Source organism: Molothrus ater, chromosome 2 (genome assembly GCF_012460135.2).
Source record: "Molothrus ater isolate BHLD 08-10-18 breed brown headed cowbird chromosome 2, BPBGC_Mater_1.1, whole genome shotgun sequence".
Taxonomy (NCBI): Eukaryota; Metazoa; Chordata; class Aves; order Passeriformes; family Icteridae; genus Molothrus; species Molothrus ater.
In genome coordinates, this window is record NC_050479.2 from 69,635,200 (window position 1) to 69,653,310 (window position 18,111).

Below are 18,111 nucleotides of genomic sequence, written 5' to 3' on the forward strand. Positions count from 1 at the left end.
TCCCAGCATTAGGCTTTGGGAACACCTACACTAGTAGTTTTCTACTTTTGCCTCAAGGTTTGAGACCTTCCACCACTTCAGTCTTGCTCAAAACCCCCTGTTCCCCCTAGGAAGAAACATTTTGGTATGGAGATACACTGCCTCACCACAGCAGAGCTGCCAGACACTCCCCACTACGCGACCCTGCAATAAAGTCTCACTCCCCAGCACCTGCCACAAATGAGCAATTTGAACTTAGGCTGAGCAGTCCAGTACTCCCCCCAAGCAGCAAGACTGATAGAATGCACAAACACTTTTAACAGTGATGCTCACTCCCAGCACCTCTGTTCACAGGGAACACAGGAGGGCTCCTTCACTCCCCTGTTCTGCACTCCCTCTGAGCAAGTCCATCTGCATCAGTGCCCCTCCCACCATGTAAGAATTAACTTGTGACCTAGCTTTGCTCAAGTCACTAAACCAAAAATCTTTTCATGGTAAGAAAGCTCACAATGACACTGCTCTATTACAGCATTAAAGGTGCCAGCAGGAGCAAGGAGTCAGTGCTTTCTGGAGTAACCAAGCCAAGAAGCTTCTGCAGTTTCAGCTGTGACCAGCTCAGTGACTCCAAGCGAAGACACACCTGTGGTTATGCGATGCTGGAGAAAATGATTGCCAGCCGCTCTCCTCCTCCTGACTACAACTCTGTTGTCCATTATTCTCAGCCACCAGTTTAAGTACTTCTAGGCCAAGTAAACATGCAGGCTCTCGGGAAACACTGTCAGTTTAAAAACTCTGATCCAAATTATTTCAATTATCATAAAACTTGAGAAGTTATCATTGGCTTAATCCCAGAGATCTGCTTTTCTACAGACTGCAGCACATGTATTCAAAATAGAGCAAAATATTATTGCTTAAACCTTGACTTTCCCAAATGCTCAACACCAATAGCTTTCGCTAAAAATGCTGAGTGCTTCTGCATCCAGGAAAACCTGGAAGGCCATTATTACAGCCTCTGCTCAGACTCACTTCTGTCCTGACGGGGAGAGGCAGCTGGGAGCCCTAGAGAGCCAGGAATCTGCACCAGGAACTGAGGTATTCGCATCCCATGGCTGGGGTATGTGTTGTGCTGGAAAATAAAGGAGCCTTCAAGAAGACAGAAACTAGAAAGACCACAAACTATATTTTTTATGAAAACTACTTTGAGAAACTTGTGGGAGGGCTGGTGCTCTGGGGAAGCTGAATAAGCTAATTGGGGATGGGGCATTATATGGATCTTACTGCTCCAGATGGCAGACGCAGTAGGGAGCCTTGCAAGGCAAGAATTTAAAATGCATTGCTAAACACAATTGGCAAGGATAGAGGAGAACTAAGACCAGATCCAGGGCTGTAACAACAGGGAATACATACCAATTCAGTTTGGACATTCCTGTTGAAATTCAGTAAATATTGAAGTTTTGCACTTTGTCATAAGCCAACACGCACACGCTGGAACCAAACCACAAGGTAGATAGGTTAAAGTCAAGCTCTGTCCACAAAACCTCACGGACCTTCTAACACTGCACTGATTATATTTTATATATGGGAATCTGTCTGAAAAGACAGGATGGCTACTAGACTGCACAAACTTTAATTGATCACTAGAGAGTTTGAAGAGATTAGTTAGAAATTACAAGGCAATCTGTAAAGTTAGGGCAGCTTTTTTATGAAGACACCTAAATTTCCATGTTAAGTTACCAGTATGTACAGGAATAAAAATGTATCATTCATTTACAGCAGATTTTGTATAGCATCTCAGAAAGGTCATGAGTGTTCTTTGCTCGAGAAGCATTAGGATGCACCCATTCCCTTTCACCTTTGAATGCAGTACTGAAATGAGAGTTGGACATTTAACACAGTAGCACTGATATCAGCCAACTCAATTACAGCCCAATGTCAGCTTCTTGTGGTCCACTAAAACATATATTAACTTCAATGCTACATGTTCTATGATCTCTTGCTCTCTCAGAATTCAGCTAAAGAGCTGTGAATGTAACCCACTAACAGACTTCAAAGCAAATGACCTTTTGCATATTTATAAACAAAAACGATCTTTGATATTCAAGCAAAATAAATATGTACCACTACTTCTGAGCTAAGTATCTCTGCACAAGAAATCATCAGTTTTAAGTATCTATTGCACTGTCTCTTGTTAGTAAAGTATATTTGACCTTGATCAAGACAAAATTTCAGTACTCTATTGTTATTAGAACTGAGCAAGAATAGTTACAGGATGATACATCTCAAAAGACGTGTTTGCACAGTGTAAATATATAAATATGCTTTTATGCATAAATATTTAAGAAAACTGGACTACAAAAGATTACTTTTGTATGAACCCTCAAGTGTCTTCAGATGTGAAGAACTCCTATTTTGTCTTGCATTTTCTGTCTTTATATAATGTGTTTGACTACTAAATTCATATAATAAAGTTTGCTTTTAAAAAAAATTTGAGTTCTGCCAGTGTCAAAGACTGCTGTGGCACAGAAGTCAGCACTGGGCAGCACAAACATCTGGTACACATCCATCCCACAGGCTGATTTTCTGAGCAAAGGAGAACATGGAATAATCACACAGAAGGAAGGCACATTTCCCACACATCAACCCAGCTACAGTGACAGACACCTGCCACCGCTCCCTGTGTGGGTGACATTCCCTAGGTTCAGCATATTTAGGAAGAGCTTACTGCTGTCTAGAGACAAAAATTCAACTCAGCCTCTGGGAGAGGCAAGGTTTCATGATGGGGGAAGACAAACCTCCATCCAACCACCCACCATTCCTGGTTTCTTCAGCAGCTAGAAGATGCACACCAGAGAAAAGGACAGCAAACAGAGCTAAAGTGTCCTCACCAAAGCCTGTTCTGAAGCTACTGTGACAGTAGGCAGAAACTTAGGCCTGCGGAGAGACTGTTTTCTTCAGAGAATCCCCACATCCCCACCCCATCCATCTGAAGCTGAGGATGCTGCCTCCATAGAGATGTTCAATTAAGTGCTCTCTGCTAAACAGCATTCAATCTGAGGGGCTCTACAAATGCTGGAAGTGGAGATGAAGCTTTCTCTGGGAAAGCAGAATGGGATCATCAGTTGCTGGAGGACTTGTGTAGCTGTTGCTGCATATTACTAAGGAGGAAACTGGAGACTGGATATGTGCATCAATCAAAAAATGTAGCTTATATAATAACATTCCTAAAACACTGCAATCTCAGTGATAATGACTCCATGTTAAATATGTGCAAGGACTATTGACAATTCACAATATATTACATAAAATTACATCTTCTATAACCATGGTCAGCATTGGATGGATATAGGAGAATTTATCCCACCAGCAAATCATCAAACCTTTGCTGGTTAAAAATGTAGAAAAAGAGTTCTGTGTAATGAAGTTATTGTGACTCCATGTGCAAATTCTCAGAGAAATTAACACACTTTGTTACTGAGCAAAAAAAGCTCAAAAAACATGGAAGTAAGGGTACTTGAGCAGAGTTTTCAAAAGTAGGGCTTATCGAGGAAAGCAGACCTGATCAAACTGAAGCAGATGGGATTTGACTTGGGAGTTACAGAAATATGCATTAACACACTTCTAGTGAACAGCATCTCTCAGTTTTAGGACATCTGATACACTCTAAGTGGCAAGCACTAAACACAATTTGTGACTCCTGTTTGTTTAAACTCTGCATTGCAGACAGAATGAATACAAAAGAAGTACGAGACAAATGAAATAAAATTCCAACACCAAAGTTGAAATGCCCTGGATCCAACCTCAGAGCTTCACAATGTCAAAATAAGGCCATGTAACTTCTGGTATTCTTTATTAAAAATACTGCTGTACACATGAACAATGAAAACAGGATTAAAGATGAGTAACACATATTGGGATCATGACATTAGAACTTAACATACTGGTGCTTTTTAGGGGAAACAGTTGACACCCGAATTACTGAAACAAGGACAAATCAAAAATATATAGGTACCCTCAACAAAATATTTACAATATAGTAAATACAGCAACAAAATTTAAAACAGGTACAAAAATTAAAATGACCAACATCAGATGATTTCAAAGGTTGTCCCTTCTGTGCTTTTAGCTGTAAAAAATAGGAAGGTCAGAAATAAATTTCCCATCTGGGAGGGCACATCCTGGTGACTCTTCTTTTAAATACAGATACACAGTTCTTCCTATGAATGGATCAAACTACAACTTTAGGACAACCTTCTAAATGGAATTAAAATGGGGTAGAAGGGCTCTCCCCCAAAAAAAACCACCCAAGCTGAACTTCAGACTGTTCAAATCATTCCCAAATACAGACCAAATAAAATAAATAGAAAACAAAGCTCAACTTCTTTTTAATTTTATGTATTACCTGACACCAAATATTTTCTGGCTGATATAATGTATGAAAACTTATTAGCTGTCTACCTTTTTATTTTTAAACCAAGTCCTGAGGTTACTAGGGGCTGAAGCAAACTGACATTATGCAAATACACACAGGTTTGCAATTTAGACATGTCTTGCAGAGGGTGTGCTGGTCTAAAAAGGATGAGAATTCAAGCCCTATTTTACCCCTGCCTTACACTTCCACAAAATATTGGTCCACAAATTAAATTTTCAAAGGTTCCCAAACCCCACAACTGAACAGATGATCCCCTTTCATTTTCAAAGAAAACAATACTGGAAAAAACCTCAGCCCGCTTATAAATTAAGCATTCCATATTTCTTCTAGAATACAAGTACTTCTTTTTTTGTACAAAAGAATTACAATATGATTTGTCAAAAAACATAGAAAAGACAGCTGCTCTTCCTCAAATACATGAGCTAATGATAAAAGACTGTTCTGCATGTTCACTTTTCAAAGTTCCTGTTCCTTTTATATTAAAAAGAACATTCTGGCAACTGTTATCGTTTGAATATTAAACATTATGTTCCTTTGAAAATTGCAACAATAATTGATTTTTAAACTCAACAACTGATGCTACTTAATGTGGATTCAACCACATTTTCTAAAATGTGTAAAGCATGTCCCTAGTCTTCAAAGCTTTCGATGTGAAGAGAGTTGCTTTTTTCTTGATGCAAGTCTCAAGGCGGAGAATCATTTTAAAGCTTATAAAAGTGGACAGAGAAATATTAAAAACTTCTCTGAAAACTACAAATATTGAGAATCATTAAAATTGATGTCAGTAACATCAGTTGCAAGTGCTTAGAGTCTGTCCTGACCTTTTGAGTTTCCACATTTTCTTCATGGTGAGCACCCAGTGCTATTAAAACATTCAGTGCTGGGAAAGGATAGATACAGTCTTCACTACTGCTTTAAGAAAGGAAATTCCTACATATTTGGCAGTCTTCAGTATCAAAGTGTAGGTGTTTAACTAGAAATCCCATGAATACCCAAGTTTGGAGACAACTGCATGTCCAAAAATTAGAAAGGTAATTGAGGAGCAAAATTCCAGACTTTTGAGACTGAATTACTTCAGGAATATTCATGTGTTGAGTATTAGCAAAAGTAATATTACTTTGGGCTAAGCAGTGACTGCAAAGGCACAGCAGATCATTATCCCTCCAGATTCAGGCCGTAAAACTTGAAAAGCTCTTGATGCCAGACAACTGCTGTGTTTAGTTAATCTTCTTTTAACAGTGTCTTTGTATCTGTATCCAGTGTAGCGTACCATAATAAAGCTGTGGTTCAAAGAACAGAACTTTATACAAAAATTATACTGTAAATAACCTAAAGTAATACACTCCTGAAACTTCAGGCATTTAAACAATTTCTTCAAAAAAAAAATCTATTAAAAAAATTGCATAAATGTAAATGCTTCTGACTACCAGGAAAATGTACAAACAGTTTTTAAAAGGCGCTGGTTGTGTTTAGAGCAAGTTTGATATGCTCCTTAAATTAAAGATGTTTCCCATTATGCTGTTTTCGTCACTTCGCTTAGACAAAGTTTAAATCGAATGACAGGGGACTTTCTTTCCTTTTTAGTCAATTCACCAATACTTCACTTGACTGGTTTTAAAAAGTTGTTTCTTCTCACATTTCTTTGAGCTAACAGTGGGTGGCATACAGAGCTTGCATACAACACACTTTTACAGAGGTTACGAACTAAAAGGTCATTAATAGAACACAATTTCTATTAAATTATTTACCTGGTCCTTTATGCTATTCTGGGTGCAAATAATATCAAAAATGAATAAATTTTGCTATATCCTCAGTGACAAAAATGTATCCCAGAAATGTCCTTGCAAAGAGTTTCCCTTAAGTATACAATGTGGCAAAACTTCAGAGATCAGAAAAGTCTTAAAAAAATTAAAATTAGTGCATATACAAGTGGAAAAAATAAAAGTAGGAACATCATGCACCTGATGTGTTCCTTAATCTAAAATAAATTCTTCACAGATAAAGCCTCCAATGGCAGCCTTAGCTCTAGGATAAGTGAAACATTCTTCCCTTCAAGTAACAGTGTACCTGACTGAAGTGCAAGCAGCTTTGCTCATCTCCTGTTTGTTTCCCAAATGTGAAATGAGATGACAACAACAATTCAGCTGTAGTGCAATTTGCTATAGGTTAAGTTCCTCAGCAATGTCCTGCATGCTTTCAGCAAATACTACAACTGACCATTTGCGGCTGCAATCAGTTCTTGAAAAGTATTTTCAAAGCAGCGTTTTAAATCGCTGTAAGTTACCACAAGTACACTCTTCTCATCTCTGGAAATGAGGCTTATTTTTTCTGGCACACCAGCATCTAACTGTAACAAGAATGCAAAAGATAAAATAAAAGAAGTGTGAAAGAAATGACAAAACATTTCCCCAGCAACAAAAGCAATCAATTTCTTGGCAAGTACATTGTTATGGTGCAGTTCAAATCCGCTAACAGGACACAAAGGAAGAATCTGAATCACACCACAACAACATCCTCGCCAAAAAATCGAGACATTTTGGTCTTAACCTGACAGACATTCCAGACCTTAGGACTAGATTACCATTGTTTCCTTCCCCTTCCACAAAGCTAGTAATCCTATAATGCTATACTTCCCTGTGTAGAAAGCTGGCAAAATTTTCACGTACTTCCTGAAGAACAAAACTAAATTTGACATTACATTTGCACACATGATCCACAAACCTAAACATAGGGTAAGTAATTTACTTCTTGTTCACTCCAAAATGAGATAATGGATGGATCAGCCCCAGGTAGCCTGAAAACTGGTAGAAACCCAAACCTCACATTTTTGGCAGTACTGGAAACAAACTACGCTGTATGGTACATTTAACCCCTTAGAAAGAAAAAATTACTTTGGTATAATCCATAACCAAATGAATAATTTGGGGTAGAAGATCAACGTTTGTTCCACATTTCTTCTCATGGTTTGTTCTGACTTCTCAAACTCAATATGTACTTTTTTTTTTTATATTCTATTAGATCCTAATTTCTAACAGAGGAATATCCTGCTTTACATCCTGAAGCCCATTACATCACTGTTTCTTATGTTCTTCTCACTTTGCTAGAAATGTTCATCAGAGAACTGTCAAGACTCTGTTATGCAGAACTTTTGTAGTTTTGTTTTAGTCAATATGTTGATAGTTGCACCACAGTCTTTCTTATTCAAATACAAAAGGTGGGGCAGAGACAAGTGACATATGACACTACCAATCCATTCTTTGGAAATACAACCCCAGCAGGTTTAAATGTAATATAAATGTAATACAATGATAATACAATTATAATATTGTACTGAATAGAAAAACAATGAAATTTGTCAGAGATGTTCCACTAGCTGTTGTCTGGAGCAACACAGCAAGTTAGCAATTTCTTGCATTTATCTTCTAAAGTAATGTTTTGAGTGTAACCTTAAAAACTGGAACCACCACATTTTAAAGCTGCTGCTTTGTGAATGGTTTCAGAAGGCTGAAAGCAAGCCAATTAGCTTCTAATTTTTGTACAGTAGGATAAAACCACCAGTGTCTTCCAACATCCATTACAAAATATTAATACAATTAAGGTGTTTGTGAAATATTGTCCACTGTTCATTCCCATTAGCATCATACAACAAATCAATTAATTACCTTAATGGAAGGTCTTCCTAATGGAAGATCCCTATTAAGAAAGCCACACTTCTAATTACAAACATCAATATTTATGGCTTTCTTTCCTCCTGTGGGTGCATAAATCAATATCCTCAGCTGAAAAGATGCTCAAACACCACATTGAATAGGAAAGTTTGTTGGTTTGTTTTTTTTTTTAAACAATAGAATAGCTTTTCAAAAGGAATGTGTTTGGCAAGTACCAGTAAAGTCCATATAACTTCTACTACTACTTTCACAGTTTCTGAGGTGCTTCTTAGAGTGTATTTCCAAAGCAGAGTTCTCAAAGCCTTACATTTTTTTGTGTGCTGAGCCCACAACCACAGAAGAGAAGAGTCTCTGTTTGAAAAGGTAAGCCATGAACATTTATAGAACAAGGCATTCTTTGACATTGTCTCTTACCTGACCTATGAATTCAGGACTGTCCCCTCTTGCTACAGTACTGTATGAGTCACTGCTTTCAAATCATGATGGCATTTCAATGCCTACTTGAATGTCAACATGCTTTCTTTTTGATTTAGCCTCAATCCCTTTAATGTCCTTTTTAAAGTGATTACAGACACCAACCAGAAAGATAAAAAGGAGGTTAAAAAATGCACAGCAGTGGTCTAATAGGAGGTTAGAAACCCTGACAATTTTAGAAAGATATATAACTGTACAGTTATTACACATCAAAGGATCTGAACACATTCCAATTTTCTTGGAAGAGAAAGTTGGCTATCCTAGTCCTAGAAAAGAATATATTGGGCATTAAAACTGTGTATTGTCAGTGTCTGCATCACCATTCTCTACAGAGCAAGTCAAACTACCAAGCAGCTACAAAAGCAACAACAAAAAAAGCTGCAGCATCTTAATCTCCCATGGATTATTGAAGTTTGGCAAAACAATGTAAAATAAGTTGAAAGCTGATCTACTAATAAAAAATTTAATCAGCTCACATACTTTTTAATTTATGGAGCAAGACAAGTTCTTAATCTACTGAAGATCTCGTGGTTTCTCACACATCTCTTGCTATTAATCATGAGAGTGCTTGGATAAAAATCTGCTAGTGGTGCAGCTCTTAGAAAACTGCAAATAGCTTTGTTAAGTCAGCCTTGGAAAACAAAGGGCTGGAGAGACTAGGGAAGTTATTACAGAAGTGGACTTAACATTTTAAGTCACAGAAATTTTATAGCACTGTCCTGATGGCAGGGATTTTGCACAAATTTCAGTTTCCTTCCTGCCACCTACTCAAGTCAGCACAATTTAGGAATGGATCTTGCCTTATGACCATCCTTTGTGATAACTACAAACAGAAACCACCCCCAGTTAAAGGAGTATTATGGATCCTTTATGCTGTGTTGAAAGACCAGAGTAGCATAAAGGGACCAGCATTGCTTATCCACAGTAATCAATGCATTCTAGGATGAAAAGTTAATATTGTATCTCATGCTATATTAACAAATTTTTATTATCATGTACTAGTTTTATTTAAAATATCCATAGATGTTGGAATATTAGCTTATTAGCATCCAAAATGGGGAAAATAGCCACCAGCTAAGCCAATGGCATTAACCTTCCAGTGCCAACTTGCTTTTCAGTGGAATACCCTTTCAAAGAAAGCTAACCCAATCAAATGTGTAAAAGCTAACTGAAGTACAGTGTACCTTGTTAAGACATGAGATAATGTGACTGAGGTCAATCCAAGGAGTACCCGCTTCTGTCACCTGATGGAAAAGGTGATCTCGAAAGAGCTTTAGTAAATACCTGTCTCCAGTTTCTGACCACGTTGGGTCCTTCTGAAACCTAGTGAAAAACAAATTCTCATATCAAAGCTCAGTAAGTTAAGTAAAATCAAACCCCACAGATATAAATGACACTTCAATCTCAGCTGAGTAGTCTTGCATAGCTAATCTCCTGCTATAAATTGCAATTAAATTAGTCCCCCCCACCACAAACAGAAGATAACCTATACAAAACTTTCTCAGCTGCTTGAGCGCCTAAAGCTAATGCCTTCCAAGAGCCACCAAAAAATAGTGGAAGAAAGCAAAAATTATCTGCAACAAGTTTATCACATAAAACTCATGTAGAAACCTGCATTATAAACATAACTCTAAGTTTATGCAGAGGGACTAAAAACAGACAATGAACACTTCATTTTCATGTAGTTAGTCAATAAAAAACAAGGCGAAAACTCACTAGCTTAAAACCAGTATCTACATCCTTTGCTTCAGTTAAAGCAAGCAATAAAGCAAGCAATGGGTTTCCTCCAAAACTACTGCCACTCACAAGATAAACCATACTAAATACAAGGAAACAACTTGTAGCCTTCTCAGCCTTCTCCTGTCTATTTAAAGTTTTGGTCAAAGTTGCTTATCTAATTTTTCTCAAGGCTTCTTAAATACTCATTTCTCCATGGGCAAATATGGGGGGAATAATTTAGCTTAAATTTATGAAGGAAGAAAGCGCATTGCAAACTGTGTTTTACATACTCTAAACCACAAAAACAAGTTTTCTTACTCTGGCCTCTCATTGATTGTTCCCAATTTTGCTAGAAGCCTAAACAACCTTCCATTTTGCACCTCCTAGAAAACAAGAAAAAAGTTATTAAGAGTCTCTGAAACAAAATTTAGACACCTACTTGCAAAAAAATACATGGTAATAATGCCAATGAAGAGCTGTTAATTACAAAGACTTATTTATTCAAAGGAGAGGGTATCATTTTTTCAGACAGAGGTCAAATGCATTGTATTATGTATCAGTAGTCCAGTGCTCATTTTAGCACTTCAAATTATAATGCAAAGTTTCAGCAACTAATGATACCTCCCAGTCCCAGCAGGAACTGGACCAGGCAATCTATTTCCTTGTGGAAATGTTAAGTCTAATCTCCTGCCAGCCTATACTCACAGGTATGCTAAAATACAGTAAGTTAAATGAGAAGAATATGGGGTTTTATATATATATATACATACACACACACACAGAGATATCAAGATACACATAAGTATGTGGTACACCACCTGATTTCAGGTAAAGATAAGAAACAATCTACCAGATCTGTTTTTCAGAAATGCTTTGTAAACATTTTTAGTAAATATTTAGCGACAATATCATCAAACTAATACTCAAATGATAATTGATTTCAAAAATAATTTTGAAACAGGTTTTTTCAAAGCAGTTAGAATCTAAGTCTTAAAAGAGTATAAATGCTGAGTCCATAAATGACATAAATAAAGCAATGACAATGAGGTCACACAGAGGGAGAACATTAAAATTAATAGTTGCTTAGCACACACGCAACTGAAAGTTGATTTAGCATGTTTTTCCACACTACTTAGGATGCAGTAAAACAGTAACATCCTAGCTTACATTAAACAAAAAAAATTAATTCACAGTGTAAATCGAAGTTGTCAGGAAAAGATCCTCTCTGATATTATTCACATTCTCCAATGGCTCAGGTCTACAACATTATTCATGCTAAGATGCATCTAATTCCATGCATGATCATATTGATTTCAACTGAATTCAGTCTGGAGTAGATTACTGTGCACAGCTAGGTAAATAAAGTGGGTCAAGGTGATAGCAGCCTGACCTTGGACAACCTATGGGTTGCAGATTTCTATTAATAGTCTAAAAACACACTGGAGAACAGCTTGTACCTCAACAGTAGCAACACTTAGAGACTGACATGGAAAACCAACCCTGTCCAGCTAGCCAAGGTCTACTATTTGGTATAACCACCAAATTTATTTTTGGCATATGGTCAAATACTCAAAAGCCAAAACTACACCTGTGTAAAGTTCACTGCCTTGCAGATTCCCAGTGAATGGTGACACAGCTGAGCAAAAACACAGGCACTAAGTCTCCAAGAGGCCTCTCTGCAGGCCTAGTAGCCTATAAGGAGGGAGATACTCTCCACAGGGCTTATAAACTGAGGCTTTGACTGCTATGACATGAATATGAAAAACATGAAAGTGAGGAAAGAAAGGAATAGCATAACAGGGTTACTGCTCTGTGAGAAGTGAGTGTTACAAAGATATTAACTACATACAAACCACTCCCAGCATCAGAAGTCTCTAAGCTACAGATGACTGCATGCTTGGACAATATAAGAAAAAAAAATCACACATGCTAGTCTTTTTCTAATACTCCCTCCAAAGCATTTGCTTTGGGACAAAAATGAACTGAGGGTAGCAGACTAGACTTAAGGGATACTGTGGCTCTGATGTTAATGGAGGGGATGTCATAGTACAAACAAGTTACAGTGTGACAGCTAATTAAGAAGTGGTATTTATCACTGTCAAGTAAACAGCTATTGCCAAACTGGGGGCTAAGCAACAACTTGAATTTGTAGTATCTCTGCCCACCTGCTGGTGATAAGCAACTGCTCAAACAGCCTGACTAAAAATACAGAGATTGTAATGCTGATCACAGGGCAATCTCCATCTTTGATATGGGAAGGGGTTCATCTGCCCAGCTTTGTGTAGGCACACAGGCCACCTTAACAACAAACAAACTTAAAAACCTCTGGAGAAGGATTAGTAGTTGATTCTGAGAAAGTGGGCACCCAGCATCTAGAGGTACACAGATACTGCCTGGCTCTTCTCCAGCTCCTTACTTCTGATAGATTTCAGCATCTTTCATCAAGGAGGGGAAGACTGTTCTCCAACAGGACAATACTGGAGAAATCAAGAGAACCGAGTCTATCAGAATCCCAAACACTGGTCTACTGTCTCTTCAAAAGTTCTCAGTGAAGGGTTATAATAGAGTGGAATCACAGAACTTGATTAAATCCTTCTGTAGTACCCTGTCCCACATATTTTCAGGGCCATGAGAGCATTCCCCAGTGTATCTCCTGCTGTCAGTTGCTTCTGACAAACAGACACCCGCCTGTTGAACAAATACACCCTAACTTGATACATAGTACATATTTCCTTTAAAGATAGCACTTGATACCTTGACTGAACACCACAGACCCACACAGCAAGAGTGCACACTTCAGGAAAGCTGAACATGGTATCTCCATGGATTAGAATTAATTCAGAAAGGAAAGCATATGAGAACAAGCACACCAAAATGCAAACCTAAAAATTTATGGGGCTTTAGCACACATTAAATGATCTCCATGACACACATAGCCTTCTTTACTCAGAATGCTATTTTTAACCATGCTATAAAGAACATAATTTTCCCAAGACTACTGGCTGGAAATGAAGATACTACTTCGTTTAAAATACAGCTGAAGACATCTTAAAACTAGGCATTCTTGAAGCTCTGGGGCTCTCAAAAGCCTGAATTTAGATTTGTCAAGCCTTCAGGCAGATTACTTAGGTTAATAAACAAACAGAAGGGGAAAAAAAAAACCCAACAGAAACTAGTAGAAAACATTCGCTTTCAAGGTACAGCTCTAGGAACACTGACTACAGGTCTTTCTGCAGAAGTTACTACATGATTTACCTTTGCTAGATCTTCTTCTATAACATCATTTCGCATCTGAGCAGCATCCAACTGAGTATAGAATCGTGCACCAATCATAGGCATGATATCGTTTACACTGCGAAGTCTGTTTTGGTCAGTCAGCAAATACCTGCCAAAATAACCCAACCACCAAAGATTACTTTCTGGAAATGCCAAACATTATATTCCATTATGATTTTATAACTATTTAGCTTCTTGTATTTAATACATAAAGTTGACAATTGTTATGTTTCTTTTAAGAAGATACCATCAAGAAAACACAATCAATTTGCATGCATACATCGAGTCAGTTATTTATACAAGACAGGAGTATACTTTCACAAAACTGTGCAGTTCACTCCATTCAAACAGCAAGAACATATACAAAAAGAGAGAGGGATGAAGATTCTGACTGCAATGCAATTGTTTTTCAAATGAGGAAAGGAGAAAAGACTTCTACTTTTCCCCCTCAGGGTGCAAGGGAGAAAAAGGCTGACTATATTGAAATGGCACAAATGAATATGCAGCCAGAAAAAGCTAGCACTCAACCTTTTGACCAAAAGGTCAGTGTGCCTATTTTATGAAGACAACTCAACAACAGCAGATTTACCTGTAATCTTACTTGCATTTGAAAATACTATTTCACTTTTGCATTTGTATACATAAGAAAAGTGCTGCTATTTCCTTTAAAAGGTTTATTAAACAAACTTACAAAATCAGATTCTTCAGGTCAGAGGAATAGTTGATTGTCACCAGTTCCATTGCTTTCTGCAAATTCTCTCTCTGAATTCCTGATAAAGAATTGCAAGCCAAAGCCAACACAACTTTCCCCAGGGAGATCAGATCTGCTTGCTAATAGGGAAAACACACAGAGGTAAGATCCTTAGTTCAGATAAATACTACCCCATGGTACTAGATGGTGTTAAAGAGACAGTTGTTCAATAACCTTAGAAGAATTTGAGCAACTAAAGCAAGTGCTATTCAAATCATAGTTCAATATGATTGTTCAAGTTACAGTAGTTATAAAGTACAGAAGAAAATCTGTCCTGATACCTAGCAATTTTCAAGTACTATATTTATCTTTGAATGATTAAAATTTACCTATTTTTAGCTTAAGGACAGTACCAGAGAGAACTGTGTAGTGAGCAGAAGCTCTGTAATGAGGTTCTCTGAGCCACCCACCTGCTCAATCCTGACAAGTCAAGGAGTTGGTGGCAAACAGAACAAGTCTTCTCAATATGAGATGTAGAAATAAAAGGATTATTTGTTAAACTGAAACCAGCATTTTCTGCATTCATATCTTTTCAATCTAGCCATCCAGTGTGAATTCCATACTGGGATCCATATCACATTCTAACACATGATATCACCATTATAACAAATTGCTCAAATATTTTAATCTCTGATGGACAGTGTGAAAAGATCTGAACTGTGCAAAATAACTAGACAGGCCTGTACAGTTGCCAAACAGAACAGCATTGTGTGTTATGAAGAAACCTTTGCATTACTAAACACTTTTGTTAAAAGCAGAACTGCTCCTAAAAGATGAATGCTGGATACAGCCTGCTTTGCCATAACAGAAAATTCTGCCAGTATTAATAGCCAGCCATGAGAAATGATTTTGAAAAGCTGTAACAGATTTTAAAGCCCACTGCTAAAAGCAAGAGCCTAATTTAGTAGCAAACAATGACATTCATAGGAAAAGTTGAACTGATACTTTCCATGGAAAGGCTTTCAGCTGCACACAACTTAGCAAAACTTAAAAAGACCTGCAGCCTTTAATGCTGGACATTCCTCAGAGTGAATTTAACAGTCAGCTATAGATATGAAATTAGACTTTTCCTGAGGTTTTGGGGTTTTTTGGAGAAAATAAGATATTTTTGCAAACCTAAAAACATAAAAGCTACTAGTAATTGAGAATGTCAGTTCCATAGCCTAGAGCAAGGCCAAGCCATTTAGCAGAGAATGCAGTCATACAAAGAATCCACCTTCTGTCATTTCTGTAAGAAAGGCTAAAAAAATCTGGCAGCATGACAAGTTCTGGTTAGAATTTGGCAGCTTTAGAAAAGTGCTGTGATGGTGAACATGCCACAGCCCCTCTCAGCTCTTCCACCCAGAGGCATAACCACACCTGCTGCCTCTGGCTGCAGTAGCTGAGCACAGCCTTCCCTGAAGCCACGTCTCCCAGGTGCTGGGGGAAAGGGAAAAATATCAAACCTTTCCAGGTCCCTCAATGTCCCTGCTGTTCCTATATCAAGTATGATTAAGCAGCACAATTTGAACATGGATACACAATACATCAGAAGTTAAAATGCATGTTATTCTTGTAGCTAATGAAGACAGAAACAGGATGTGGAAAATGAGACAAATGTGGACAAAGTGGTTGAAAAGGATGTGGGACTGGCATTTGCTAAACTATTTCCTAAGCAACACAGAATTTCTGAGTATTAGCATTCCTTTTTCCTTTGGTAAAGAGATGTTAATCAGAGCAATAAACCCCCCTTTTTCAGTGTGAACTTGCTTCCACTAACAAGCAGTCAATTTCAGCAGCAGGGAACACTGGTATGGCTGTAAACAGGATTTCTGCTGGTGCAGTACCTAGAAACATGTGTCACCTGAGACAAAGACATTTTCATTATGATTTTTTCCTCCAAAAAGTCTTGGAAGAAATATGCATTTGTATTAACCACAGATGTACTTCTTTCTGCAGTCCTCTACTTTACACTTAATACCTTTCAACTTTTAGTCATTCATAAGGATATAACCTATATAAATTCTGTATCATCATACAACCCTGGGACACTGAAAATACACAGGCAAGACCCTATGAAAATTGTCTTCCTTTGCACAGGTGCTTTCATAATATAGATTGCATTAGAATTTGGAAATTATTGAGGAAGTCTTACATTTAACATCAGACAGGAAATTTTAAATTCGAGCTTTGTGGGGTTTTGAGCTTTGATTTGCAACCTTAAATTTTTGTTTGTTTCGCATCTACCAGAAGAATTGGCAGAGAGAATATGACACTCCAATGCACCCCCAAACACACAGTTTTCAAATTACAGCCAATGATTAGCTTGTTTTAAACAGAAAATTGGCTTGGATTCATCCCACTTATTTTAGGAACTTCAAGCATTCAGTTAAGAGACTGATCAATATAAGACAACTGTAATTCTGTAAGACAATTCAGATTTTGAGCCAGTTGAACTGCTCTCTGGAGGCACTTTACTATTCATTGTTAGCTGAAATCCTGAAAGAAAATATTATCACAATACCCAATTTTAAAAGTTTTACAAGACCACAAAGGCAATATTCTTCCTGTGCGACTGGAGAACCAGAATATCACAAGCTGGAAAGATCCCATTAAGTTTAGGATTTCTGAGAGTCAGATTATTGTTTTAGAAGCAACTAAACTACCATCTGCTGACCCGCTCTATAAATTCAGACAGGGTACATGACTTCCCAGAAGCTGGGTTACATAATTTTTTCTGTAAGGAAGCAATCCACATAACCCTATTAATTCCTAACCTATCCTATGAAAATATTCAGCTCTCAGTGTTCCTAGGCAAAGAAAGGTTAAAGAAGGCACAAAAGAACTACCAGACTTCCTTGCAGCAGGAACATCACAAAAAATGTATTTTTCTGCATTCCTGTAGTAGCCTTGCTAGTCCAAGGTACAGATCTGTTTTAGGTACATAATTCCCTTGTTTATATTGTGTTTGTGTGCTCCTATGGATCATGTAAGTTCCTTTTGATCTGACAGAAAACTTCTGCTATGGTAACTATCAACAGTGACTAAGCAGTAACACTAAATTAATTACTAACTTCAAGAAAAAGCTTTACACCTTCTAAGCACAGGCAGCTTTTTGTTCAAAAATGCACCTTGCATGCAATTAACAACCATTTAATTAGTAATTAAAGTCATAACTGTAACCTCTACCAACTTAATTTTCTGTCTCTTGAAAGCTTTGCGAGTAAGGATTTTATCAGCATGTAGTTCATTGACAGACCTATTAAATAGCATTCACTAAAAAACAGCACTAGGGGATAAACTCAAAACCAGCTAGGGGATAAACTCAAAACCAGCCACCTTCATTAATGTCTCCCTGTTCCTAAGTGAATTTCAAGCATGTCAAGTGAGTGACTTAAATGTTAATTGCAAAGGTACCCTTTCTTATTTTTTTTAATTGAATAGGTATGTGCTACTATGCCAAATGCCATAGAGATACCTCAACATACCAATACATTTGATTTTACCAGTCAGACATGTAAGTTTTATTTTAATAACTTTTTTTTGACAGGATCCATTTTCCAAAAACACTTTGAAACAAACACAACTTTTTATTTTGTTATCCTGATCCACTGCTATGCTTGGATAAGTATCAGCTCATTCATACCCTAGTTCTGTGGATTCACTTAAAAGGATAAGTTCTAGAATTGTCCTTAGAAGTACCTCCAAGTTCCTACATTTTGGTGTGTTTTTTTTAGAGTCAATAATAGTACTTGAGATGTCTCTTCAAACTAGTTTATTTAAATTTGGGGAGGTGCATATGAAAGTTATTTTGGTTTGCTAAATTGAAAATAGTT

The 18,111-nt window shown here is 37.3% G+C and overlaps 2 protein-coding genes across 4 annotated transcripts in view; one reads left to right on the forward strand and one right to left on the reverse strand.

The window, feature by feature from the left end:
* Positions 1-2,458, forward strand: part of FLT1 (fms related receptor tyrosine kinase 1) — a 108,675-nt gene extending 106,217 nt beyond the window's left edge. Inside the window, 1 exon segment of the mRNA XM_036404076.2 lies at positions 509-2,458. Within this exon segment, the coding sequence (XP_036259969.1) occupies positions 509-713 (205 nt within the window). The 3' untranslated portion in view covers positions 714-2,458.
* A 1,351-nt stretch (positions 2,459-3,809) lies between these two features.
* The window catches only part of PAN3 (poly(A) specific ribonuclease subunit PAN3), a 79,330-nt gene continuing 65,028 nt past the window's right edge, over positions 3,810-18,111 (reverse strand). For all 3 annotated transcript variants that reach the window (XM_036404080.2, XM_036404079.1, XM_036404078.2), the window contains 5 exons: positions 14,237-14,376; positions 13,525-13,654; positions 10,588-10,652; positions 9,735-9,873; positions 3,810-6,755 (listed from right to left, as the gene is read on the reverse strand). In XM_036404080.2, coding sequence (XP_036259973.1) covers positions 6,615-6,755; positions 9,735-9,873; positions 10,588-10,652; positions 13,525-13,654; positions 14,237-14,376 — 615 coding nt within the window. In that variant the 3' untranslated portion in view covers positions 3,810-6,614. The remainder of the gene's footprint in view (positions 6,756-9,734; positions 9,874-10,587; positions 10,653-13,524; positions 13,655-14,236; positions 14,377-18,111) is intronic.